Source organism: Wolffia australiana, chromosome 16 (genome assembly GCF_029677425.1).
Source record: "Wolffia australiana isolate 7733 chromosome 16, ASM2967742v1".
NCBI classification, from domain to species: domain Eukaryota; kingdom Viridiplantae; phylum Streptophyta; class Magnoliopsida; order Alismatales; family Araceae; genus Wolffia; species Wolffia australiana.
Window position 1 is genome coordinate 11,758,890 of NC_135850.1, and position 27,973 is coordinate 11,786,862.

The following is a 27,973-nucleotide window of genomic DNA, read 5'->3' on the forward strand; positions in this document are numbered from 1 at the left end:
TCTCTCTCTCTCTCCCTTTTATCTGTCTTTGCATCTCTCGCACGGCCTCTATCTCTCTCCTCTCTATTGGTCTCTCTATCCCTTTTATTTATCTTGGTCTCTCTCTTTCGGTCTCCCTTTTTTTCATCCCTATTATCTCTCTTGGTTTCTCTCTTTCTCTCTCGGTCTCTCTTTCTCTCATCCCTCTGATCTGCCTCAGTCTTTCTTTCACTCTCTCTCTTATCTACCTCAATATCTCTCTCTCTCTTATCTGTCTCGATATCTCTCTCCCTCTTATCTCTCTCAGTCTTTCTTTCTCTCCTCTCTCTCTCAGTCTCTCGATCCCTCTTATCTCACTCAGTCACTCTCTCTCAATCTCTCTCTCCCTCTGATCTTACTAGGTCTATCTCTCTCTCCCTCTTCTTTCTCTCAGTCTCTCTCTTGGCCTCTATCTCCCTCTTATCTCTCTCGGTCTCTTTCACCTTCTTCTCTCTCCTGCTCTCATTTTCTATCTCTATCTCTTTCCCTCTTTCATGGTTTAAAATTCCATCACCACCATCAACCATGATGATTGTTCCATAAAGTCGCCCATCCGAGACCCTTACTCACCATCATATCATCTGCCACTAATATTTTTTCACATCATTTTCATCATCATGCCATTCGTCATGCCTTCATCATTGTGATGAATGACAAGCCACATGACATTTGTCATTCCCTAAGCATAGGCCCCCAAAGATGAGTTTAAGAGGTTTCCAAAGTAAATGATAAAAAAGATAGAATGGTAGTTGCTTGGCCTTAGATACACAACACAGTTCACAAATGGGCTATCTTGGCAGTTGATTTGGGGGAATACCAAAACCTGAAATCACAGGTATCAAAATATGGAATGAGGGATGTCCTAATCTGTGATGCCACCCATCAGGTGATGCTTGAGGGATGTCATATGTAGTTGGTCCTAGAGGTCATAGGCAATAGATACCAATGCTTGTGTCACCTTTGAGAGGTGTTTCCCTAGTTGTGTGTCCATGACAACACATACATGCAGGTGAAACTCAACAAACACACTGTTATTGAGTGTTAGTTGGCAAAAAGATGTAATATTTTTCATTATTAGGGGGACTTGAAGTATGATATGAAGAGCAATATTCTTTAATTATTCAAGGAAATGCACATACCTGATACATCGTCAAGGCATAATTTGTCTGTCCTATTATATGGGTTCATTGGATAAAGTAGATGAACATTTGAGGTTTGATGGTGGGTTGTGACACTATCTTGATACTAGTGAGGGGTAACAGGCGATGAAGTGCTCCTAGGGGAAATTGGTACTACGGAGGTGGAGTAGCTGTCATGAGGTTATGTCGGTTGAGTGGTGAACACTAGACTCTAGGCTGACGCATTTAGTCTTTGTTGTCCATGACTTATTCCTAATTAATCATGGTACCTATTGGTCATGTGGCAAATTCTTGAACAAATATATCATCTAGGATCTACCCATCCTTGTTGTCCTTGCATTTGAGGACCTCGACCATTAGGATTTCAGCCTCGTCCTTGAACTTACAACTGAGAGTTTTCTGCTACAATTTGTGCTTGGTTTGCCATAGGTGGAAGCTGTTCTTCATCATATGTTTCTCTATGGACAAGTATGTTTCCTTTGGATCAAAGCATGAAGTTGATGGCATCATCTAGTCTAGGGGCTCACATTGGTTTGGAATGCACAATACTTAGAGCCAAGCCCTCTAAGTAGGTCAAAATCTAGGGTCTGCTCATTGACTAAGCATCCCACAGTCCCAAACACATTTCCTGAACAAATTCATCAATGGTTCACATTATCAAGGTTAAGGAGATTATTTGTTAGCTTTGTTGAACTTGAATCTAAGATGAAGGAGAGTTCATTGTTTATTGTGAGCCATGCTTCGTGAGAAGTCACACATTTTTGGGTGATGGGCTAGATTTTGTCGTTTTTAGATGACATGATAGCAGCCATGAATACCGCATCTCTTTTCCCCCATGGGTGCTGTAAGTTTGGAAACATATGATTGAATGATAGTTATTCATGGCTAAGATGCTTACCCAAATCTTGAATGATAACATAGGCTTGAGTCCGATCCCTCTAGTGAGTTTTATGTCCATCAAAGGAATATGCCTTGTCAATCGCTTTGGCAACATTGTCCTTCGAGGATAATACATGAAGACTTCGATCCCTCTTTAGGCATGGAGAGGATGCACTCTGATTCTATGTTTTAAAAATTAATGAAAAAAATATAAAAATAATGAAGGTTCAAATAGAATCTAGAGAAAGAATGAAGGAATAAGAGGAGGACGAAGAAATATTAGATATAGAAGAATAGAAGCTAAAATTTCCGGTATAAAAGGTTTTGCATATGCATATTAATAGATACATATGTGATTTGAAACTATGTGGTTTATTTTTTAAGAGTATGTTTATGTCCACCAGGTTAGAATGTTCCTAAGGATGTCTTGTGAGAAGATGATAGGGCAGCTTTGTGATAACACATAAATTATTGGGTTATTTATATGAAATTTACACATGTTTATGCATTAAAACAGTTATACATGTGTTTTGTCAACCGTTAAATGAGTAAATCTATTTTTAGAGAGATCTTCTGATTTTTATGGATTTCATGGTATTTTAATGATTTTTCTGACATCATATTATTAAATAAATAAATTTTTTGATTCAGAATATATTTTTATGAATTTTCATGTATTTTATAATTCAATAAATATTATATTTTTATGGCTTAGTATTATTTTTATAATTAATTATCAACATATTTTTGCCTTAAAATCCACCCCACCATGTGTCACCATTTGATTCATCAAATGGAGGTCAATAAAAATTTTCTGCAGTTATTACCTCCGTTAACCATTGAAAATAGGCGCAATTATGGCATCACAAATCGTGATGCCATAATTCGCAATTACTATTTGACACTTTTATTTTTTATTCGTTGGGGCAATGTGAACCAAAAGAAAATTAATAAAAGTTATGGCGGTACACATGGCGTGCACGTCTACCACTAAAATTGATTAAAACAGAGACATTTCCTGACATGGCACACAGTAATGCACGCCACATCAAGCAATCATTGGGGAATCCTGCTTATTTTTATGTGAATGGCATGCAACCATCGTGTCATTAACTAGAAATTAGCAAAGAAGGGGAATATTGTGACGTGGTGCCACGTCACAAAGATTCAATAGTGATATTTAAAAACATTTCTTGTCCTTTTCTTTTGTAATATACATTGCATCTTTGGAGTCAATGTTTTTGGAAGACATGGAGACTCTGTCCATGGAATAAAAGGAAGCATTAGGACTAATGATGATGAGAGAGAAAAAAGGAACGACCAGGATTGATCCAACTTCAGAGCTTGATATTTAATAATCGAGATGTTTGATTGAGCTGAAATTTTGAGGGGTGCTTTGTATTCACCCCTCTTTCCATCCACATCCTCTGACCTATAAATAGAGGTATGTGTCCTTGTCAAACTTATCCTCAAACTTGCTTTCTACTAATGTGGGCTGATTGAAAAATAGTGAGTTTTTGAGATCCATGAAGTTTGTTATTAGTCTCTTCCATGTGTGAGAGGAGGCAACAGAGAAGAGGGAGAGCTTACCTACACTAGCATAGGTCCATGATCCTAGAGGAACATAAGGATCTACGGTAAGTATCCTCACCTTACATTTTTCCTTCTCAACCTCATCATTAGCTTAGTGATTTCACTAAAATGTCTTGTCATCACTTCACTTTTTTACATTCTCAAATAATATCTTACCACCTTCAAGTCACTGGCTATTATATTTTAAGAATCTTTAATCACCGGTCTCTTTGGAGATGACCCATACTCATCACTAGATAAAAATGCTAAGTGAGTTCATATTTATATTTTTATTGAATGATCTCAAAAATACAATCAATGAATTGAAACCCTAATTTTTGAGTTTATCACTTTGTCGTCACACTCTATAATCATGGGATGATGTTTGTCATTCCCTATCTCAGGCGGCGGCTGACCTCGGTACTTTAATGTCTTTGTAAGTGGTGGTTGATCTTTGTGCTTTGGTATCTTTAACACTTCTCTTTTGCTCACTCTTCTCTTACTCCCTCTCTATCACACTTTGGCTCTTTCTCTCTCACTCTCTCCTCTCCTCTCCATACTCTCTACATCACTCACTCCTCTCACTCTAGCTCTGTCTTGCTCTCTCTTCTCCTATCCCTTTTCTCTCTCACTCATTATCTCACTCGCTCCTCTTCTCTCGATCTCTCTCTTTCTCAATGGCTCCTCTCTCTTGGTCGCTCTTGATGGAAATATATGTGTCCTGCAAGCCAATCACACATTCCACATCTCGTTCCATGTTCATCAATAGAACATATTCATTATAGTGCACGTGTGATGCTTATAATGAAGTATGTGAACACATTATCAGAATTAGTGAATTATGATGAGATTGTAATACGGAGATCACTAGTCTTTAAGCATGTGTTCTAAACATTCCTATTTAAATGATACGCGTGAAGGACATCGAAGTATCCGGATAGATAAATGCTGACTATCTAGCCTCACTCATATGATGAGTATGGTCGTTCCCGTAGCCATTAGTGTGGAGACACTAAGGATACGTAGTGGGTGCTCTTTAGTGGAAAGAGTTCACTGAATTGATCTGTACAAATCCCTGAATGGTATTATGCCGAACTGTCAATCAGGTTGATTCACATCATGGTTGTGTAAGCGGTCCTTAGTCCTGAGACACCAAAGATGTCTTGTGGACAAACGGTTGTACTTTGGCTATGGCCAACGAGTCTCTAATCATGGGATTCTAAACGGTCTTAGTTCGGGTGCATCAAGAAGTACACGAAGGCAATTGAGTGGTCAAGATGGAATCGTCCACCCTTGGAATAAGAGGTGACAGCTCAAGGAAGACGATGCGATGAAGTCCTTGGACAAGGCAGGGAAATATCAGAGAAGAGTTCTCTGATGATTTCTGAATGCATCAGTACTAACTCGGATGATCGATTAGGGTTTGACAATTGACCTTACCCTAAGTCGTTCAAGGGGCATCAAGTGGATGAGAGATTATACATTCACGGTAACTGATGATGCACATGTTCCATGAGTCGATACACACTCCTTTGTATCTTCTAGAACACGAGGTGTAGCTTGGCACCCCACGTGTTGGAGACTCAACCTATCGATTAGGTTAAATTGATCTGACATTAATTAATCTATATGATGATATAGTTAATTAATTTGGAAGACCAATAAAGGTTATTGGGCCTCTGGAGTTATTACTTAGAGTAATACATGGGCCTAGAGAGTCACACGCAAATGGTCTTTTGGACGTCGGAAGATATACTTAAGTTTTGGGGGGTTTTATGAAAATACCCACTTAGCATAAATACGGGAAGGCCCTGAAAAAAATTTACCCAGGCCAGAATTGTTCAGGGGCCTTTCCCCTTCCTCTCCCTTCTCCCCGCACCCCCTCTCCATCCCTAATGCGATCGGGATGGCGTAACAATGACGATAGAGATTAAACGGGGCTCATGAATGAAACGGAGGAGATTTGACGTGCCGAGGATCTCGTGGATATGTCTAGAGGCTGCAAACTTGAGCAGCTCGACTCGTCTCACTCTGGGATCGAAGAAATCACGGATGAGATCCGTGCCAAGGTACTTTGTTTCAATGTTTTTGTTGATGTCGTTTGATTCGTTCAAGTATGCCACTACGAATCATTTTCATTTATTCATCCATGTCGAGGCCTATAGAACCCAACAACTCTTTCACTATCTCCCTAACTTTCTCTTCTTTCTCTCCCTCTCTCACTCGCTCCTCTCTCTCTCGATCACTTTTCTCTGTCTTTCTCTCATTCGCTTCACTCTTTGTATCTTGCTTGGTTTTCTCTCTGTTACATATTTGTTTATGTTGCGCATTGTGTGACACACAATGCAAATTTACACACAAATTCACATTACATCTCGCACGAGGGTTTTGGTGTAACCAAAATTTCTCACGTGTTGCAAAAATCTGGACTACACCATATGCCATTTTCTATCTAGGTCAGTCATTTGTCATTGAGTTTTTTCTTTCATACCATTTCCACCCAAAGGGTCTAACATAATAGGTGGCTTAACAAGCAATGGAAGGTTTTAAATCTAGAGTAAATCATCGACCCTGAGGTCAGGATGGAAAGGGAGGCACAAATGCTTCGTGGGGTCAGGATGACTGACCTATAATTGTGCCATGGGATCAGTATGGACGACTGATGACAATAAGGAAATAAAAGAATGATTCTTAGACATCATCCCTTGTCTGATGACATGGTTGAGCTAACCCTCCCCCACCTTCACTCGACGAAACCAGAGGGGTTGAATATCTTCTACACCCAACACATAACCCATTGATATATGATATAACAACTGGTAAACCCCATTAGACAATGATGTGTCATCTACCTACCCTAATTACTTCACCTTAAACTCCAATATTATTGCTAAAATATGTGAACCATAAGGACCTAGTGCAATATGTTGCGCCTCCTATCATATTCATACATTAAACCTGGTCGAGCCATCACCCCATGCAATGCCTGGCATTTGCAACTTCATTTGGATTGTAGAAAATTTATGTCTCATTTTTTCGATGCCATGTGTGCACGAGAGAACACTTGACACACCCCTTGTGCTCAGACCATCAATGTCTCATTGTATGAACAATGCACATGCATGTTTCACACAGTCTTCTTTATTGAGTCAAAGTCCTCACAATATTTGCCTCCATCATTTAAAATTTTGATGCCCCAACTGATGTTGAATGCTTCAAGAATTTGCATCACAATTATTAAAATTACCACAAGCTAACCTGACATCCCCATGTAGCATTGGAAGGAACCTTATGTTGCACTAACACTAAGTTATACCTTACAGTTAGTGTCATACCTGCCTTGACAATTTATCTTCGTGTGGCCTTAAAGTTCCTTTGCTATATTGATGGAGTGCATGAGACTTGTTGAGATGCACATTTAGGTGTTTTTCTAGGCATCCTCCTTCACCTTATATATTTTCACTTTCTTATCTCAACATCATTCATATTTCTCTCTATTTCTTACCTTATAAATTATGAATTTTCATCCCGTAATCACGTTAAGTGAAACTAAATTTCTTATCTCTATTCCTCGTGGATCTAGCCCTTTCTATATTTCACAAAGTAAACCTTACTATTTAATTATACCTTACTATTTAATTATATTTCACAGAGTAAAGCTTCATAAGAAATATTAATAAAATCAGTAATCAACTATTGAGTAAACACCAACAAAATTGAGATAATTAGTAATCATTTAGAGAAAGAGTCCACAAAAATAATACTGATGAATCCCTAGTTTTCTTTATATATAATTTTCAACATGTTATTCATGTCATGATTCTGTAAAGAGGTTATTAGATCCAAGATACCAATATCATCTTTTGAATGGAAGATTATGCTTTGACTATAAACTAAACTCTCTAATCATAATACTCAAAACAATCTTTGCTCAGATGCATCAATGAGTATAAGAAGGTGAACTTGTTGTCAATATGAGATCATGATACCTTAGTAGAAGAGGAAACACACTCAAATAATATACTACAGTTAAATCTTTTGCTAAGACGGTGGAAATGTCAGATAGGGGATTCTTTAATAATTTTTTATTACACTAGCCCTAACTTAGATGATTGATTAGGGTTTTCCAGTGATTGAATTATGTGGCTTACAAGCCAATCACAGTTATATATCTCATTAATTAATTGAAATACATAATATTCATTATTATTCACATGTGATGTTCATAATCAAGCCTTAAAACATGTGAAATGATTAAAAAATTATGATGAGATCATATATCTATGACCATTGATATTTTAAAAAATATTTTCTTAACATTATTATTCATAAGATATTCAAGGATGACACCAAAACACCATCTGCTCCCACTCATCTGATGCATTTTCTTGATCGGATAACCATTTGTGTAGCTACACTAAGGATACATATTGGGTGGTTTTGGTAGAAAGAGTTTGATGATCTGGTTTGTAAGAACCCTTTGAGATTACATCTAACAATTAAGATAGGTCAACTCATGTCACAGTTGTGTAAGTTGTCAAATCAAGGATGCAATTGTTTGTGTTTGTGTAAGTTGAGACACCAAGGATGCAATTGTTTGTGTTTTGACTATGATATTAGAGTGCGAAATTATAAGATTTCAAATACTTTCCAGCTTGGATGCACTTACAAGTCTATAAGGAAAATTGAGCCATCAATATAAGAGGAGATTGAGTTAATAAGAGTGATGTGATAAAGTCCTTGACTAAGGTAGTTGAAGTATCAAAGAAATAAATATCCGATTACTTTCCAATGAATCAGTCCTAACTAAGATGAATGATTGAGTTTTGATAGGAGTCTCCCAGAGATGGTCAATTACATGTGCATTATATATAATGACAAGAAGGCTATATGCAAGAGTTAGTAAACTCATTTTTACCGTCTAGAACATGTGGTGTACCTTTGCACCTCACATGTTGGTGACTTGACCTATCGATTGGGTTGAATTAATCCATGATTAATTAATGTGTACAATGGATATAAAAATTATGATGAGGCAATAAAGAGTTCCTGATCATTTGGCATTATTAACCATACTACTAGATGGGTCTAGAGGGCGACATACATGTGGCGCATTGGAGCAAGTACATACATATAACAAATGAATTTTAACAAAATACGCACATGATGGTCTTTCTTTGGGTTCCTTCCTTGTCCCCCTCTTCTTGGGTGCCCAAGGATCCAAAATAATTATGAATTCAAGCCAAGGTAATTTGATCATCAGCAAAATTTTAATTTATATTCAAGGCATGTTTTGATCTATTTTAATTTTTGTTATGTGAATCATCTTTTAATAATTAAGCGCGGTCACAGAACTCGACAATTCACCTCTCTTAGGTTTTTCTTTTCCATAAAAAACCAGGACTAATATTAGTGATATGCTCTAGGCGCACTAGTTAGCGCAATATAATTTTTTTATATGCTATTAATATGTGATGACAGATGGTTCCCTACCTGTGATAGTTATACTTTGTGACAAAGCATCCAAATAATATAGTTGAATTTCAACTAATTAGATATGAGATACATTGGGTCACAAAATTAGTGCTAGTGTAAATAATATATTTTCAATGAACTTAATCAAAAGATTTTCCATGAATACTATGAAAATTGATGTATTTATAATTTTCAGATTTACCTTTAAAGATTTTTTTCTGAAGTTGGCAAAAGATTATAAAATATAAAAATGAAGAGAGAGTTAATCTATTCTTTTAAAATTTCAACTATACTGATCGTTGCTAGGTTTGAAGGTGCTTTATGTAATCAACTAAAATATAAGTTTTGAATTAATTTCCTACCCTGTCTTATGACTTATGCTATGGATTTGAGAAAAAAAAACTCTTTTATTCAGGAAGGGGTTGACTCGGCCAGCAATTCAATGTGAAAAAATACATGCTTTGATTTTCCTACTACTTCGAAACTTCGAATACTGCTCTCAAACAAGCAGCGAGGATCAGCGTATCTACGATTCTTCCTTCGGTACGTTTTCACAGTCTCTTCGTTTCTTCCAAGAGTCCGGTAAACTCTCTCTCGATTTCTCTATCCCTGATTTGTCGTAAGTCGTTTTGAAATGTTTCAAGGTTAACGAAAATGGGTTCTGATATTTGACATTGAACGCTTGTTTTTTCCATCTGGGTTCTGGTTTTTTTCCCTAAAATTGCGACTTTCCGTCTTTTTCTTCTTTGAGCATAGTTTGTTTTTTTTGATGGTACGTTAAGAATTTCATACCTTTCATTCTGCAGGCTAGACGATGACGAGCATTGGCGGGCTTGGCTCTGCCGGCGCCAACCCCAACAAATCATACGAGGTCTTATTATTATTTTTCTTACGTTGTCACATTGTTAATATTGTAATCTAATCTTTTTAATTACTGTGAAATTATTCTTTTTCTTCTGCTAGGTTACTCCATCTCCTGGGGATTCTGTCTCCAGTCTTTGTTTTAGTCCGAAGGGGAATTACCTCATTGCCACCTCCTGGGATAATCAAGTATTCTCAAAACCTGCATTTCCACTCTTTATCTATATCTATTGACTTATCTTTCACTCTGAGATTTCATTTTTCTTATATGATCTTCTGGCACTGAGTTTCAGGTTAGATGCTGGGAGATTTTGGCTGGGAGCAGTCAAGCAAAAGCGTCGATTTCTCATGATCAGCCTGTGGGTTTATCTAGATTTTTATTTTTATTATTATTTAAAGAGCTAGTTTTTTATGGTTTCTGATATTTTTGGATCAGGTTTTGTGTTCTGCTTGGAAAGATGATGGGACGACAGTGTTCTCGGCGGGCTGCGATAAACAGGTGAAAATGTGGCCGTTGCTTTCTGGGGGACAGCCTGTCACTGTGGCCATGCATGAAGCTCCAATCAAAGAAGTTGCGTGGATCCAGCAAATGAATCTTCTTGTGACTGGGAGTTGGGATAAGACCATTAAGTATGCTCTCTGACTTATTCTATCCTCCAAAATTGCTGTAATGCAAACATTGTTGCATACCAAATAGATTTCCAAGGTCCTTTTTGTTGTTGCAAGGCTATTCTTTTCAATTATTAGTGTAGAATATGTTTGTAGTCAACCATAAGGTCTGAATTCAAACGTTTTCTAGGATATTTAATACACTATTACCGCTTGGCTTAGCTTCAACATCTCTTGGTTATTAAATTTGATAGGTTCAAGCTTTAAAATAACCAGATGCTTAACGATTGTGGAGTCACTCAACATACTGTGTCTTATCTTTTAATTCCTGGTTCATGACTCTATATTTCTAAATGATTTCCAATTTGATGGAACAAGGAAATTTATTCTGTCGGAAGGAGAGAATGGCGCTACTAGAAGTGTGATATAAATGACTTTTATGTTGGATCTCCTTTTTTGAACGTGTAGAGTTGTTTCTAAAGTGATTGGAGTTCGGTTGTTAACTACCCTGGAAATTGCACGAATGACTATTTTCCCAATTATTATTAAATTCTACTGAATTTATTGCATTACGATTTAGGGTTTCCTCATCCAGACATAAAATCGCTGTTTTTATTTGTTATCCGTTGAGCCAATTCCATACTTGCTTTTTATAAAATTCCTCTATCTAAGGAAACGCCACGATCTCATATTTTTTGAAGCCATAGAGGTAAGTTAAAAAGTCCGTAGCTCGTAAAGGTTTCAGATTGTATTCTTTTTGTCAATATTGTCTTTCTTCTGAATAGATTTGGTCCTTATTCCTCATTTGACTAGTGTTTCTCTCAACTCTCTTATATCATTGGTGATGCGACTTCACTTTCCTCTAGGTACTGGGATACTAGACAACCAAATCCAGTCCACACTCAGCAGCTTCCAGACCGCTGTTATGCACTTACAATCCAATACCCATTAATGGTTGTTGGGACTGCAGACCGTAATTTGGTGGTCTTTAATCTGCAAAATCCTCAGGTAATCGGGAGAAGGCTTCTATCTCCCTTGAACATCAGGATTAAGGTCTCTACTTTGTTAAAACTTGGCTGCATAATTGGAATCACAGAGGCTATGAAGATTTCCATTTTTATATTTGAGCCTTTTAAATTCTTGGGTTTGGAGGTTTATCCATTCATGGTTTTCTTTGAGCAGACTGAATTCAAGAGAATAATATCGCCTCTCAAATACCAGACGAGATGTGTTGCTGCGTTCCCTGATCAACAAGGATTCTTGGTATTGTTTTATTTCAAAGATTCTTAGGGTTCCGTAGAAGTATTTTATCGACAGGGGTTTATGGTATTTTATTTCGTTTGCTTTATTTCAATGGGATTCAGGTCGGATCCATAGAAGGGAGGGTCGGGGTGCAGCATTTGGATGATGCCCAACAAAGCAAAAACTTCACGTTCAAATGTCACAGAGAGGGGAATGACATCTACTCTGTGAATTCATTGAATTTTCATCCTGTAGGTTATTTCCCTGGAATAACTATGTTGATACTTTCTAATTTTTCGTTCATTTGCTTTGTCAATCTGTTGACATTAATGAATTTTTTTGATTTACTGTGGGTTTATTTCCCTCATTTACTTTTGGCTCGTATTTTCATCACTTTTAAAGGACTATCTCAGTTTGTTTTTCAAGCTTTGATCAATGTTCTGGATGGCTGCGTAATTTCTCGCATCTCATGTTTAGTTTTCTGCGGCTTCTTTCATTTCCGTTTCAGTTTTGTCAGGTACTTTGTCAAGTTATTTCCTTTGATGTGGAATTTGGATTCCCCTCCTGACTAACAGTTTGGGAAATTGGTGGTGGACGATTCATATGCATGAGAAGTAGGGGTATTATTTTCATTTTCCATTTTTAGGATTTGTATCTCAATATTTCTTTCAAATAAAAAAGGATTTGTATCTCAATATGAGGGTTGGGAACCCCCCATTTTAAATGATTGTTTTTGTGCCCTCCATCCCGCCCTATTTCTGGGGAGGTAGGGCTCCTTCCACTGCCCTGCTCTTTCCCCTCTCGTCTCTCTAGCTTCCACTCTGTACCTTCTCCCTATGGAGTTTAACGATAAGCTTGAGGCAGGAGAAAGTTTGATTCTCCGTCCTAAGACAAACTCGTTGTTAGAATCCTGATAAGATAACTGATTCTTGAAATTTGAAGGGTTATAAATACCCCCATGTAAGGTCATTAGAGGGACTCTGGATGAATGATCTTAACACTCGTCCTCTTCATCCAATAATCACCTTTGTTGCGCATATGTGATGATGACAATGGCGATTTGGTCATTATTATCTTATTCGCAAGCGAATCATATCTTCTGCATCATCATTGTTATCCTGGTGCAGATGAATGACGAGTATAATGACAACTCATTGTCACCATCATTCTTTCCTTGTCATCGTCTGCCGATGAGATAATTAGAATGTTATCAATTTCGTTGTTCCCTTCTTGTCATCATCGTCAAGGGGGGAAAACCTTGGCAGGAAGTAATATGCGGGTTAGATGGGAGGGATTATCAGTGACCTAGATCCAACAGAATTCAAGAAAATGAGTCTTATAGAATGAAATTTATTATATTGCTCGAATTACCAGGAATAGTTGACCAAGACTCAGGAATGCCATCAACAGCATAACAAAGTTGTGACATTTCCTCTGGAAGCCAGACGCATCCTCACCCTGACTCTGGTGATTGAAGCCTGATGGCTGCCTATCTGGAATTAGGAATGTGTAGGGAAAACCAATAAACAGAGGGAAGAAGAGAGAGAGAGAGAGGAGGATGATCTATAACTTGCCGGATGCAGCGATCTTGATCCTTCTATCAATCCCGATGCTGCCCCCAAGATTCCAAGAAAACCTCATGATGTCAGGGATAAAAAATGGTGTATTTATAGGCATATTAGCTCAAGAATGTTAGGGAACAGTCCAGAGCAAGACCCTGTCAGAGAATCTCTTGGATTTGTTATACGTCAAAAAAACGTATTTCTTCCTATCCTTTTGTGAATTCTGCCATCCTGCAGCCGCCGACTAGCTCTCCTGTAATTAGAGTTTTCATAAAGAACTTCTGGACTCATAGGTAAGATGGGCTCACAGAATGATACAGGTTATTCACGGAAATACTAGTCTAAAATACAAGTCTTAGGTAAGATGGGCTAATAGCCCAATTATCATTTGGTGGACCGTGGGCCCAAATAACTTGGTTTGTGATATGCTTCCCAGGGAGATATCTATGTGTCAATAACCAAAATGGGACTTGGTGTCGAGGTTTTTAAGAAGAATCAATAATTTCCAAATGAAGTAAGACTGTCTAAGAGTTGCCAACAAGGAGAACACATCACGGGAGGAATCGAGACAGAATGTGTTAGTGAGATAGTCAGCCTTATGGGCTAATGGGCCCTATTCTATAAGCCCATTAGCCCTCTTATCATTCTCTCTCTCCTAGGGTATATGTATACCCAGCCATGTACTCTATTGAGTTATGTCATTATCTTCTTCCTTCCTCTCTTAACATGGTATCAGAGCTCCAGAGCTCTTCCATCTAGGGTTTGACATCACCCTCTCGCTGTCTAACGAACCCGGAGCGTGACCGACGGATCAGCCACAGCGCGAGCTGTAGCCAGCCCGTGGAGCTTCCGGAGAACCAGCCGCAGCCAAAACCCTAGCCGCAGCCGCAGCCCTAGCCGGAACCGCAGCCGAGTGCCAGCCGCAGCCCTAGCCGGAACGCGGCGAGTGCCAGCCGCGGCAGCGCAGCCGCAGCGCGGCGCTGCAGCCGCCAGCAGCCACGCAGCCGCAGCGCGGCCGCGCAGCCGCAGCCGCAGCGCCGCGCACAGCCGCAGCCGCAGCAACCGCGCCAGCCGCCCGCAGCCGCGCACAGCCGCAACCGCAACGCGCGCCAGCCGTAGCGCGCACAGCCGCAGCGCAGCCGCGCGCAGCCGCAGCCGCAGCCGCGCGGCAGCCACAGCCGCAGCCGCAGCGGCAGCCAGCGCGCCAGCCACAGCGCGCGCGCTCACGGGCAGCCGCGCCAGCCGGCGCCGCGCAGCCGCAGCCAGCTGCCTCAGCCGCGCCGGCAGCAGCAGAAGCGCAGCAGCCGCCGAAGCAGCCGCGCGCCGCAGCCAGCAGCCGCAGCGCCCGCAGCAGCGCAGCCACGCGCCAGCCAGCAACCGCCGCGCGCAGCCGCAGCTTGCAGCCGCAGCCGCAGCCGCAGCACGGACCGCAACCTCAGTCACAACAGCCGTCTCCGTAGAGACCACGGCTCTGATGTCGGAGGAACTTTACTCCACGGGCCAGACGCGTCAACCGGCCGTCCCAGATGATGGCTTCACCGATGCAGACTTTCAACGAGAACCCTTGTCACACAAGGTTACTCATTCTCTGCCGGCGGTTCCCGACACGACGTGTCTCCAGGGCCCGAATTTGTTACAGTGGCGTCACTTTGTCGAGACTACTCTCAAGGCTCGCCAACTGTTCAAGCATTGCACACAAGCCCCGCTTCCATCGACCCATCCACACTATGCGGCGTGGGAAGCCGAGGAACACTTCGTCCTTGGATGGCTCTACACAACCTCCCTGGCACCCTCGTTCCGTGAAAGGTTCCCTCGCTGCTCCACCGTGAAGGGTTTTTGGGACCAGGCCAACAAATTTTGCGGCCGCGAAGGGGACAACTGGCGCCTCTTTATGCTCGTTGCCAAAGCCAGCAACTTTCGCCAAGGCGCACTGTCCATCTCGGACTATGCGCTGGAACACAAGAAGCTGTGGGACGAGGTGGACTACTACTTGCCGACGGATGATCCGACGTGCAAGTCATTCCAGAACACTCTTCGCCTACGCCTCTTGGGGTTTCTTTATGGCCTAAACAAGGAGTATGACGACACTCGGCGCCGTGCCCTCCATCGCAAGGAAGGCCTTCCTTCCATTGATGACTTGGTGAAGGAACTCCAGGAAGAGGAGAGTCATTTTCATGTCATTGGCACTCTCTCCTCGGAGACAGCTCGTGACTCGACTGCCCTCCTCGCCCGGCCTCCCTCGCCCGCTCCTGCTCCCCCCGCGGGCGTCCCTCCGGGCTGATTTGCTCCTACTGCAGCAAGCCTGGACATCTTCGCAAGTGGTGCAAGAAGCGTCAGTACGACAACCGGAAAAAGAAGGAGGCTACCGAAGGGAAAGCTATGGTTGCCTCCTCTACCTCTTCTACCAGCCCGGCGACTATTGAGCAGCTCCAAGCCAACTTGGCCCGTCTCCGTGACCAAGTGGCTACTATGCAGACTCCGACTCAGTCGACGGCACATTTTGGTGGATTTGGTGCGTTCTCTATCCCTCAGTCTGAACAGTGGTATTGTGGTACGGCTTCTTACTCGCCTCTCGTATCGGATACGAGCTGGGTTCTTGATTCGGGGGCAACCGAACACATGACCCCGTTCAATGACCGGTTTGTATCCTACGAAAGGCATAGTGGGGACCGTACAGTTCTTACAGCCGGTGGTGGACGGTTGCGTGTTGCTGGAATTGGGGCAGTTTTTGTAGACAGCCTCGGAGTGGTCAGCAATGTTCTTCATGTCCCCGCCCTGCGAGCTATACTTATGTCTCCTCAGCGTTTGGTTGACAGTTTGTCCTGTTCTTTTCACCTCCAGCCTGACGGGATGTTTCTGTCTGACAAGGTGGGTCGGACTACACCGATTAGGCGGGAGAACGGGTTGCTGTTGTTGGACGATGGGGGACGCTATCGGTGCTTCCTGCTTCACCGCCAACTCCGATCGGCGGATGTGCACCGTATGGGACGTCTCCAGGTGGCTCACCAACGGCTGGGTCACCCGCCATTTTCAGTTTTACAGCGTCTCTTTCCTTCGATGTGTACTGGATTGGACCTTCAGACTATCGTGTGTGATGCCTGTCAACTAGCAAAGCACCGTCGTTCATCATTCTCTCCGTCCACCTCGCACTCCTCCACTCCATTATTTCGCATCCATAGTGATGTTTGGGGACCCGCCCCGCAGGCTAGCCTAAAGGGCCACCGATACTTTCAGATCTTTGTTGACGAGGCCACCCGCTACACATGGGTCTACTTGTTGACCGCCAAATCTGAGGTTGCTCCGACGGTCCGTCACTTCTGCACCATGGTTCGTACTCAGTTTGGCCGAGGTATTCAGCGCTTCCGCTCCGGTAACGCCGGGACCGTCAACACCGAGCTGGCCACGCGTACTTTGCTGACCATGGGATTCTCCACGAGTCCTCTTGTGTGGCCACCCCGGAACAGAACGGTATGGCAGAACGTCGGATCGGGTATGTCACGTCGACCGCCCGTACCCTTCTACTGAACTATTCTGTTCCGTGGGCGTATTGGGGCGAGGCGGTCTTAACGAGTACCCATCTCGTAAACCGTCTCCTCCCAGCCCTCGGGTTTGTCAGCCCACTGGATCGCTCTCCACGGCGTTCCCCATCTCTCTGCGGACTGGACTCCTCCTCGCATCTTCGGTGCACGGCGACGTCCACGATCGGCTCCTCTCGCCTGGCTCGATGCTCGAGCTCTCGGTGCGTCTTCGCCGAATGCGCTTCTCTCCAGAAAGGTTACCGTTGCTACCACCCTCCGTCTCGGAGATTTTTCATCTCGGCAAACGTCACCTTTGCCGAGCATGAGTTTTACTTCGGTGATTCTACCTCGCCACGCCTTCCGCTGGCTGAGGCGTCTTCGACTCCTTCCTTGGAACCCTTTCCGTTTGTGGGACCCATTCCTCCACCGTCGCCGTCCCCAGCCACCTTCTCTCCCTTGCCTCCTACCGTCTCACCTCCCGGTGCACCGTATCCTCCCCCTAGGGCACCTCCTAACCCCGGGAAGTCCATCTCTCACCCCAGGGAGCTACCTCCTACTCTTGGTGCACCGTATCCTTCTCCTAGTGCACCACCTTCCCCTGGGGAGCCTCCCCCTACCCCCGGGGAGCTATCTTCTTCTCCCTCCTTTGCTTCCGCTCCTCCGTCGGACGATGCGTCACCCTCGTCTACTGATGATGATGCTCAGTTGGGATGGCCTATCGCCCTTCGGAAAGGGGTTCGTCAGTGCACTCGCACACCTCTCTACCCCTTATCTCACTATCTCTCTTTTGATCGGCTAAGCCCTTCCTACCGGTCCTTTCTCTCTCACATCGAGTCGCATCCCCTCCCTCGTCGCCTATCCGATGCTCTTGCTTCTCCTCATTGGAAAGCGGCGATGGATGAGGAGATGCAGTCCTTGCTCAAGAACCACACTTGGGAAGTCGTCCCACTTCCTCCTGGCAAGAGGGCGGTGGATTGCAAGTGGATTCATGCCAAGAAGCATCATGCTGATGGTACTCTCGAGCGCCTCAAGTCTCGACTTGTGGCTCGGGGGTTTACTCAATCATATGGCGTGGACTACTTCGAGACCTTCTCTCCTGTGGCGAAGATGGAAACAGTCCGTCTCCTCTTGGCGCTTGCGGCTCATTCCGACTGGCCGATACGACAGTTCGATGTGAAGAATGCTTTTCTCCACGGTGACTTGACAGAGGAGGTGTACATGCAGCCACCTCCCGGGTATACCCTTGGCCCTCCGGGCACCGTTTGCCGGCTGCGGAAGTCTTTCTATGGACTGAAACAGTCGCCGCGGATGTGGTTCGGTCGGTTCTCTTCGGTCATGAAGACCGAGGGCTACACTCAGAGCAATGGGGATGCCTCCCTATTCTTCCGTCACAGTTCCGCGGGTGTCTCCATCTTGGCTGTGTACGTCGACGACATCCTCATCACGGGGTCCGATTCTGCAGAGGCTGGCTACCTCAGCTCTTCGTTGGCCAAGGAGTTCGAAATCAAGGCCCTCGGGCCTCTTCGCTACTTCCTCGGCCTTGAGGTGGCCTACTCCCCCCGGGGGATCTTTGTGTCACAGCAGAAGTATGCCGTTGACCTACTGGCCTTGACCGGAATGACTGAGTGTGCACCGGTTACTACTCCCATCGACCCTAACGTCAAGTTGGGTAAGGGGGAGGACTCAGCACCGGTGAACGCATATCAGTACCAGCAGGTGGTGGGGAAACTCCTGTACTTGACCCACACCCGCCCCGACATCAGTTTCGCCGTCAACCTCCTCAGTCAGTTCATGCACTCTCCGCGGGAGATCCATCGTCAGGCGGCCAACCGGGTACTTGCGTACCTAAAGGGCTGCCCCGGGAAGGGCTTGTTCTTTCCTCGGAGTATGGAGCGGACCGTGAAGGTGTACACGGATGCGGACTTTGCCGGCTCAGTTGTGGACTGTCGTTCCACCACGGGGTACTGCACTTTTGTCTTCGGCAGTTTTGTCAGTTGGAAGAGCAGCAAGCAGGACAAAGTGTCCCGCTCCAGTGTTGAAGCCGAATACCGGGCACTTGCCGATGGGGCCTCTAAAGGCCAGTGGATATACGGAATTCTCCATGACCTTCGTGTGGAGTATTCCGGCCCGATCCACTTCTACTACGACAACAAGTCGGCAATCGCCTTGGCAAAGAACCCTGGCCAACAGGGACGGATCAAGCATATGGAACTCCACCGCTACTTCTTCAAGGAGCGCGTGGACGAGGGCATCTTTGACTTGGAATTTGTTCCATCTGCTGATCAATCTGCTGATGTCCTTACCAAAGGACTATCTCGACCTCTCCTGCAACGTGCAGTGTCCAAGCTCGGCATGGATGACATCCATACTTCGCTTGCGGGGGGGTGTTAGTGAGATAGTCAGCCTTATGGGCTAATGGGCCCTATTCTATAAGCCCATTAGCCCTCTTATCATTCTCTCTCTCCTAGGGTATATGTATACCCAGCCATGTACTCTATTGAGTTATGTCATTATCTTTTTCCTTCCTCTCTTAACAGAATGCGATCGAGAGAAAGAGGGAGGGGAAGGGGAGAAGAGATGGAGAAACGAGGCAGATCACCCTTGTCTTCTTCTGAGGAGGATCTCCCGCTCATCCCAGCCCCATTCATTTCTGTTAGCTTGCTCCATGGCTAGTCGGCATTTGACCTAGCCGCCAGTCAGAGCAAGAGAAAGAGGCGGGAGAGAAAAAGAAGACTTGTTGTGTATTCCTTGGGGTTTCTCTGGTTTAAACCCAGAGACATACAAGTAAACAGGCTGGGCCCACAAGTGAATGCGCTAGTGGATTGGAGAATTAGTGGGCCTCTTATACGTGGGTCCCACATTTACAGAAAACAAAGAAAGAAAGAGAGAAATAAAAAGAAACGCAAGACATAAATGTAAGTTCCTCTGCTAACACCCCCCCTCAAGCTGGTGCATAGATGCTGTCAATGCCCAGCTTGGAGGTCATCTGCTGGAAGTTATTGCTGGGAAGGCCTTTTGTCAGGATGTCAGCTAGTTGATCCGATGATGGAACGTACTTCATCTGGATGATTCTGGAGTCAATTTTTTCTCTAATAAAGTGTCTGTCGACCTCCACATGTTTTGTTCGATCATGTTGTACTGGATTATGTGCAATATCAATTGCGGATTTACTATCACAGTACAAGATGATTGGAGATTCTTGAGAGAAACCTAAATCTTCTAGGATCCCTTTGATCCACAATGCTTCACATATCCCTTTGGCAACCGATCTGAATTCTGCCTCTGCACTGGATCTGGCGACAACATCCTGCTTTTTACTTCTCCAGGTTATCAAATTCTTACCAATGAAGGAGCAATACCCGGATGTTGATCTACAGTCTATTACTGACCCTGCATAATCTGCATCAGTGTAGATCTTTACAGAGTAATCACTGTTTCTTCTGAATAACAAACCATGTCCAGCTGTCCCTTTCAAATAGGCTAGTACTCTATGAGCTACTTGCCAATGTGTTTCTCTTGGGTCATGCATAAACTGACCCAATACCCCAACGGCGAAGGCTATATCTGGTCCGGTATGGCTCAAGTAGATAAGTTTACCTGATATTGTTCCTTGCTGACTCGACTGTCATCCTCGCATGCCTAGCTTCAAGTTGGAATCAATTGGAGTACAGGCAGGCTTTAGGAGATCGAGTATATATTTGCGTTGAGAGATGAATATTCCTTCTCTTGAGTAAGCTACTTCAATTCCTAGGAAGTATCTCAAGTTCCCCAAGGCTTTGATAGCAAATAGCTGTGACAGCTGTCGACTCAGTTCCTGAATAGCTTTTCCATCACTTCCAGTGATTATGATGTCATCTACATAGACCAACAATGCCACGACCCCCCCTGACTTGGGAGTGTCTAACAAATAAGGTGTGATCCCAGTTACTCTGAGAGTACCCCATATTTCTCATGGCCAGTGAGAATTTCCCAAACCAAGCACGTGGTGATTGTTTCAACCCATAAAGTGTCTTCTTCAGCCGGCAGACTCTATTGCCCAACTCAGAAGAGTAGTATCCCGGAGGTGGTTGCATGTATATTTCTTCCTCCAGGTCGCCATGCAAGAAGGCATTCTTGACATCATACTGGTTCAGATCCCACCCGGAGTTTGCTGCAAGTGCAATTAGAATCCGAACCGTGTTGAGTTTCGCCACTGGTGCAAAGGTTTCTGTATAGTCAATGCCATATGACTGACTATACCCTTTAGCTACAAGCCTTGCCTTATACCTCTCCAGCGAGCCATCCGAATTGTATTTTATGGTGTAAACCCACTTACACCCCACACACTTCCTGCCCTGTGGAAGTTGTGTTAGCTCCCAGGTTTCATTTTTCCTGAGAGCCTCCATTTCTGCATCCATAGCTGACTTCCACTTAGGATCCTTTACAGCTTCTTCCACAGTCTGTGGTACACTTATCTCGTCCAATTTGGCAAGAAAAGTGTGGTATTCTGAAGACAACTTCTTATAGTTAGCCACGCTACATATAGGATATCTTGGACGTTGGGTGCAGGTTCTCTTCCCTTTCCTCAATGCAACTGGCCAACTCAAGTCTTCCATTTCCTGCATTAGGTCTTCTTGGTGTCTTAACTCCGTCTCCTCTGCTCTTGCTTCCAGTATCGTTTCAGGGGAGTCCTGTTGTTGGTGTTCCTCTGGTCTTTCCTCATTCTGACCTTCGCCGTCTCTGGTCTGCTCATGTTCTTCCACTGGAAACTCTCTCCTGGTGACAGTCTCTTCCCATATCTGACACTCAACATTTTCTCTACATTGTGTCCAATTATCATGAACTTTCTCTGTTGATTCAGCATAGAACATCTGCTGCTCATTAAACGTCAAATCGGCAGACACAATAATCTTTCTCTGACCAGGGAGAAAGCATCTGTATCCCTTTTGAGTTGAGGAATAGCCCACAAATACATATTTTTCTGCTCTTGGATTGAGTTTACTCCCTGGGCTGTGTACATGTGCAAATGCTACATACCCAAAAATTCTCATCGGCAATTCATTCTTTGTCCTTTGGTCAGGATAGAATGTTGACATCATCTCTATTTGACTGTGATAATTCAGTTTCCTGGCAGGCAATCGATTGATTAGATAGATAGCTGAAAGGAGTGCTTCTGCCCACAAGTATTGTGGTGCACGTGCATGGATAAGCAACATCCTTGTGGTGTCAACCACATGACCTATCTTCCTCTCTGCTACCCCATTTTGCTGTGGAGTGTTCACACATGATGACTCTTGGATTATGCCCTGATTGAGAAAGAATTTTGATAGTTCTTGATTGAAGAAATCTTTAGCATTGTCTGAACGAATTTTTTTTATGGCAACTCCATATTGATTCTTCACCATGTGGCAAAATCCCTGAATAATATCAGGCACTTCTGACTTATTTTTGAACAGATGTACCCACGTGCTTCTGGTGCAATCATCAATCAAGACAATGAACCATCTTTTTCCCGAAATGGATGGGATTCTACAGGGCCCCCACACATCGCTGTGAATCAATGTGAAGGGCAGTAAGCTTCTCTCACTAGCATTTTTAAGTGATGCCCGTTTGTGCTTCCCCAAGTGACATGAATCGCAAACTAGTTTAGAAACATCCAGATGTTCAACAAAAGTTGGGTACATTCTTCTCAAAACATCAAAAGAGGGGTGTCTATGTCGAGTATGCACCATCTTCAGCTGCTCCAGTTTGCTAGACGTTGTTGCTCCTGCCGTCATCATCATTTTTCCCGTGCCGTCATCCAGCTGGAGGAGCCCATCTTTCTCTCTAATTGATCCAATCTTCATATTTAGTACCTTGTCAAACACGAAACACCCATCAGATCTTAGAACAACTGAACTATTAATGTCTTTGATTAGTCGCTGCGGGGAGATCAGTTGTGCCTTTAACAGAGGCACATGAAGAACGTCTTTAAGAAGCCCCAATTCTCTAAGATCTGATGGATGTGCACCATAGCGATGCCTGCCACTTGGAGGATTTCCCCCCCAGCAGTAATCATTTTTCTCCCATTTTCACAGCAAGAATATGAGTAGAATTTTTGAGTGATAAGGGGTCATATGATCTGTTGCTCCTGTGTCAATAATCCAATTCATTCCCAGAACAGATGTATGAAAAGCATGAGAAATAAGATAATCACCTGATCTGGTCATGGAGGCAGATCCAAAGAGAGACTTGAGTCTTTCCACTTCTTCCCTAAGAGCAGACATTTCTTCCCCTGGGTTCTTGGGCACCATTTTTGATTCTTCAGAGACAACTGTTTCACAGCCTTCCTGGGCGCTGCCTTGGACTATTGCTGCATTTGCCTGACCCTGACGAGGAGGTCGATTCTGCAATTTCCAATATTGCTCGATATTGTGGTTTCGCTTCTTACAGTATTTGCAGAACATGCTCTCCCGTGGCTGGGACTGTGACCTGTGTCTGAGGCTGTGACTTCCAGTGCTGACTCCGCTGATCCCCTTGAGCTGCTTGAGACTTCTGAGACCTCTGTGACGCCGCCTTCACCAACAATCCGGCTCCACTTTCTCCTTGGGTAGATTCAGACATCACGCCCAGTCTTTCTTCTTCTTCTCTCGCCAGTCTGATGGCTTCCTCTAGGTCAGGTACTATTTCTCGATTCAACAGTTGACTCCGCATACTTTCATACTCCACATTAAGGCCCAATAGAAACTTGTAGAGTCTATCTTTCTTTGTGTATTGCCATTCATTCGATTCAGGGTCTTTGATAGGTTGGTAGTAGTCAATTTCTCGCCATATAGCTTGTAGTTCATTGGCGTATACAGTGACTGTCTTGTCCCCTTGAACCAGACTGGCTGCCTTAGCAATTAGGCTGTATATTCTCCAATCCTTCCCCTTTGAGCTGCCTTTGTGTGCATGATCCCAGGTGGCCTTGGCAGTCTTAAGAAGAAGGAAATTCTTGCATTCATTTCCAAGCATGCTTCCAAGAAGCCAAGCTCGGATTAGGGCATCATCCTGCTTCCAACTTTTGTATCCCGCACCACCAGGGTCCCCAGTGGTAAACAAATGGTCGGAAAGCCCTCTCCCTTCAAGGATAATCTCCACGTACTCACCTCAGTGGAGTGTATTCAACCCATCGTACTTGAGGGGTTCAGGAATACCTGGAAAGGTGTGTTGTACCATCCTTTCACGATCGGGGAGTAATGCAGGATCACTGGAGCTCCCCTTCGTCATCTCTGTAGCCATTGTCAAAGCCCAGAGATTCCACTGATCTATCTAGGAGACCCTTCTTGTTTCCTTGGAATAACCAGTTTCTTCTTCTTCCAGGATCGAGAGGTGATAAATCAGGCTTCTTCTTCCGTCGACTATGAGCTTCCCTTGTCTGGCTCTGATACCATGTTAGCTTGCTCCATGGCTGCTCGGCATTTGACCTAGCCGCCAGTCAGAGCAAGAGAAAGAGGCGGGAGAGAAAAAGAAGACTTGTTGTATATTCCTTAGGGTTTCTCTGGTTTAAACCCAGAGACATACAGGTAAACAGGCTGGGCCCACAAGTGAATGCGCTAGTGGATTGGAGAATTAGTGGGCCTCTTATACGTGGGTCCCACATTTACAGAAAACAAAGAAAGAAAGAGAGAAATAAAAAGAAACGCAAGACATAAATGTAAGTTCCTCTGCTAACAGGAACAAGGCAGATCACCCTTGTCTTCTTCTGAGGAGGATCTCCCATTCATTTCCTCATATGTGGCCTGACGTGGCACATGTTATACGACGCCTCTTATTCATTTTCTCCAAGTAGGTCTGAGTAAGACCCATATCAGTTAGTCCCACGCAGGAATAACCTGTATCATTCTGTGAGTGCCACTTATAAATTGAGGCCCTCTCGCACCTTAAGACGAGAAAAAACAATAATCTGTGAGCCACCTATAATACGTTGCCCACATTTAAAATTGAGGACTAATGAAAAATAATTGAAATGCCAGTCGATTAACACTTTCCATTATTTAAATTGTTCACATTTGGGCCGTTGGCCCTGTAGCTACTTGTCTTCTCTTCTCGTATATGTGGTTAAGAGGGGGACATTATCAAGGTGTGGATATTTAAATTAGCTGTGGTGTGGGTGTGATAGCGGGTTGAGAGTTATTACCTTTCTCTTTAATCACCACTGACCGGTATTTTCTGTTGGTTTATTTGAATTTTCGGATTAACTTCATTGATTTTCATCCTCATTTGCTAGGTGCACCATACTTTTGCAACGGCGGGATCTGATGGCGCTTTTAATTTTTGGGACAAAGACAGCAAACAAAGACTTAAAGTATGTTGTCCCTGCTAAGGATTTATTACATTCTAATGCCATCTCTTCTTTTGGTTTCAGTCGTGTTGTGGCTAATTATATTATGTTTAGAACACCTCCCTCTCTCCCGGCAACTCTCTCTTTCTCCCTTTTTCTCTCTTTCTCTCTTCCTGTCTCTCTCTCTCTCTTTCTTTCTGCATATTAACTTTTTTCTCTCTTTGCGTTCACCAAATCATATTTTGTCGGCATTTCTTTATTATTCTCATTTTCGCATAAACTCTTTCCATAACCCTTGATCTTTGTGATGAAAATTTTCTAATTCTTCCATATCTAGGTTGCGTTTCAGACATGCAAATAAGCATATAATTTATCCACATTTTTCAGGAAAGAATTATTGTGTCGTTTTTATCTTCCTCGTCTTCTATTTACTCGTTTTTTGTATTTCTTCTGCATCTCTATTGATCAAATCTAGTGAAATTCGATCGTCTTTATTTCACCTTTTAGGCTTTTTCAAGATGCGGCCTTCCCATCCCCTGCAGCACGTTCAACCACGATGGCTCGGTCTTTGCTTATGCGGTATTTTCTGGCACACCAAAACTTAGTTAAATGGAAAAAGATTATTGTTTTTGCTATATAATAATACCAATTAAAATATTAAACAGCAAATTATGTTCCATGCAAATATGTTTTTTACTAAGATAAATATGCTTGAAAATCTACAAAGTGGTATTGTGCAGGTGTGTTACGACTGGAGTAAGGGTGCGGAGAACCACAATCCGGCCACTGCAAAGACCCATATATATCTCCACACTCCCCAGGTATTTTAAGAAACTTCTCTCTCTCTCTCTCTCTCTCTTGCCACTCAGAGCTGGAATTAGTATTGTATTTGTAACTTGCTCTCACTAATCTCATCTCTGCTCTGAATCAAGATCTGCCTTCTGTTGGCGATCACATGAAGGCTGTTCTTATTCTCTCTCTACCCTCTTGGATTCTCATTTTGTTGAATGAGAAGATCTTGTGTCATTCATTCATCCTACACCGGAAATATTGCTAACCAAGCTATCTTTATCTCTCCTTTCTATCTAATGGCAGGCTGAATCTATCGTAATTTTCTATTTGTGATCTTGAGAAGACTGTTTCTCTTTATCCCTCTAGCCTCTTGCTTTCCCTTTCTGCAGGATCAGGGAGAATTATCATATGTTTTTTCTTCAGTAAAGATAGTCCTGACCCAGCTTTCTTTCTCTCACCTCTCGCGTATCAGCTTATCTTTTCTCTCATTTATCTTTTATCTGTCTCTTGTTTGTATTCACTAGAAGAATTTTTTAAAAAAATCTTATTCACTAGAAGATTATCTCATCTATCTAGTTCTCTCTATTTCTCTTTACGTCATGAGGAGCTATTATTCTCTGCAGATTTCTAATGTTGGACTATTTTTCTCCCCTTCTGATCTTTTCTCTCTCCTCTTTCTTCCTGATGAACAGGAGTCTGAGGTGAAGGCAAAGCCGCGCATAGGGACCGGGAGCAGGAAGTGAAGGCCTTTTCTCTGAACCTTGTAAATTTGTTGAATTTTCTCCCTTTGTCTGAGATTAATTGGCGATGATTTCCTAAAACAGTGCAAACTTTGTTTTTTTAAGTGGAATGCATTAGATTGTTGGTGGGATATTGCATTGAATTGTTTTTCTCTCTATCATTCCCTCTCTACAGCTTGTTTTTCTTCACCTCTATCACTTTCTAACTAGTCGAGCTGTATATCTATATTTTGGCTTAGCTGTAACTCTCTTTACATGCACTTCTCTCTACATTTGTGTATTTTTCTTTCATCCATGACATCAATCTCTCTCTATCTCTACCCTGATCTCTTTCCCTCTTTCTCTCTCAGTCATCATGGCTGCTTCTCTTTCTCCGTTTCTGTTCCTCATCTCTCTCTTCCCACTTATCCTTCTATAACCTCTGACTCAGTCACACGCCCATCTATCATCCATTATCTCTCTTTCTCTCTTCCATACTCAATCTTTGCCTCCATCTTCTTGTATCTCCCTTGATATTCTTTCATCCTCTGTTTCTCTAATAATGCTTGTCTCTGTCTCTCTATCTCCCCCTCTCTCTTTCTGAGTCTTAACTTCCATCTATTCACATTTCCCTGCATTTCTTTCCTTCATGCACTCATACACACACACACACATAAATATATATAAACATATTTGTATATATATACATATTCTCTAAGTCCAGCTCCCTGAGCTTTATTGTCTACTCAATTATCCTTTTGTCTCAAATATAAAACAGTATATCTGTCACTAATTCATGGATATGACACTTTTTATAATAATAGCTGCAGATCTCATTTAGACTTGCTTCTGAGATACAAATAATATACATGGATATTCTCAAATTTAAGAGGTTAAATTGATATGTGGTTTGTAAATATGCCATGTATATATCTTTTATGAATTTCAAATACAGACCCGATAACATATTGTAAATCAATTATCCATGGCCGGGAAGTCATGTGTCAGTTTGTATTCAACAAATAATATTGTGGAGTATGTGGGTTCCACTAGAGGCACTGTCCTATCTGAATTGTCAGTATTTCAGTGCAGAACACAGTAGGAGCACAAGCCCCAGAGCACACAATCTTGATCAAAAGTTCCATATTGTTTGCATTTCAAAATATTTCATGCATGAAAATTGTGAAGTGTGTACCATTAATCCATTTTCAGTCATTCATGTAAAAATTAAATGAAATACCTGATCTTTGATTGAGTTGAAACTCTGGTCCCAAAGTCATCTAGGAAAATTAAAGTCATTGAACAT

At 42.9% G+C, this 27,973-nt stretch overlaps 1 protein-coding gene across 2 annotated transcripts; it reads left to right on the forward strand.

Moving 5' to 3' along the window:
- The first annotated feature begins 9,475 nt into the window (after positions 1 to 9,475).
- Positions 9,476 to 26,819, forward strand: RAE1 (Transducin/WD40 repeat-like superfamily protein). 2 transcript variants are annotated; one of them, XM_078588226.1, is made up of 12 exons: positions 9,476 to 9,626; positions 9,890 to 9,954; positions 10,047 to 10,133; positions 10,238 to 10,303; positions 10,381 to 10,574; positions 11,420 to 11,561; positions 11,736 to 11,816; positions 11,918 to 12,046; positions 25,103 to 25,180; positions 25,664 to 25,735; positions 25,897 to 25,977; positions 26,641 to 26,819. In XM_078588226.1, exons 2-12 carry the CDS (start codon positions 9,898 to 9,900, stop codon positions 26,689 to 26,691), a joined length of 1,038 nt encoding a protein of 345 aa, XP_078444352.1. In that variant the 5' UTR covers positions 9,476 to 9,626; positions 9,890 to 9,897; the 3' UTR covers positions 26,692 to 26,819. The 2 variants fall into 2 exon arrangements, with proteins under 2 accessions (XP_078444352.1, XP_078444353.1); XM_078588227.1 differs by having other exon boundaries at positions 9,558 to 9,665.
- Positions 26,820 to 27,973: the final 1,154 nt, after the last annotated feature.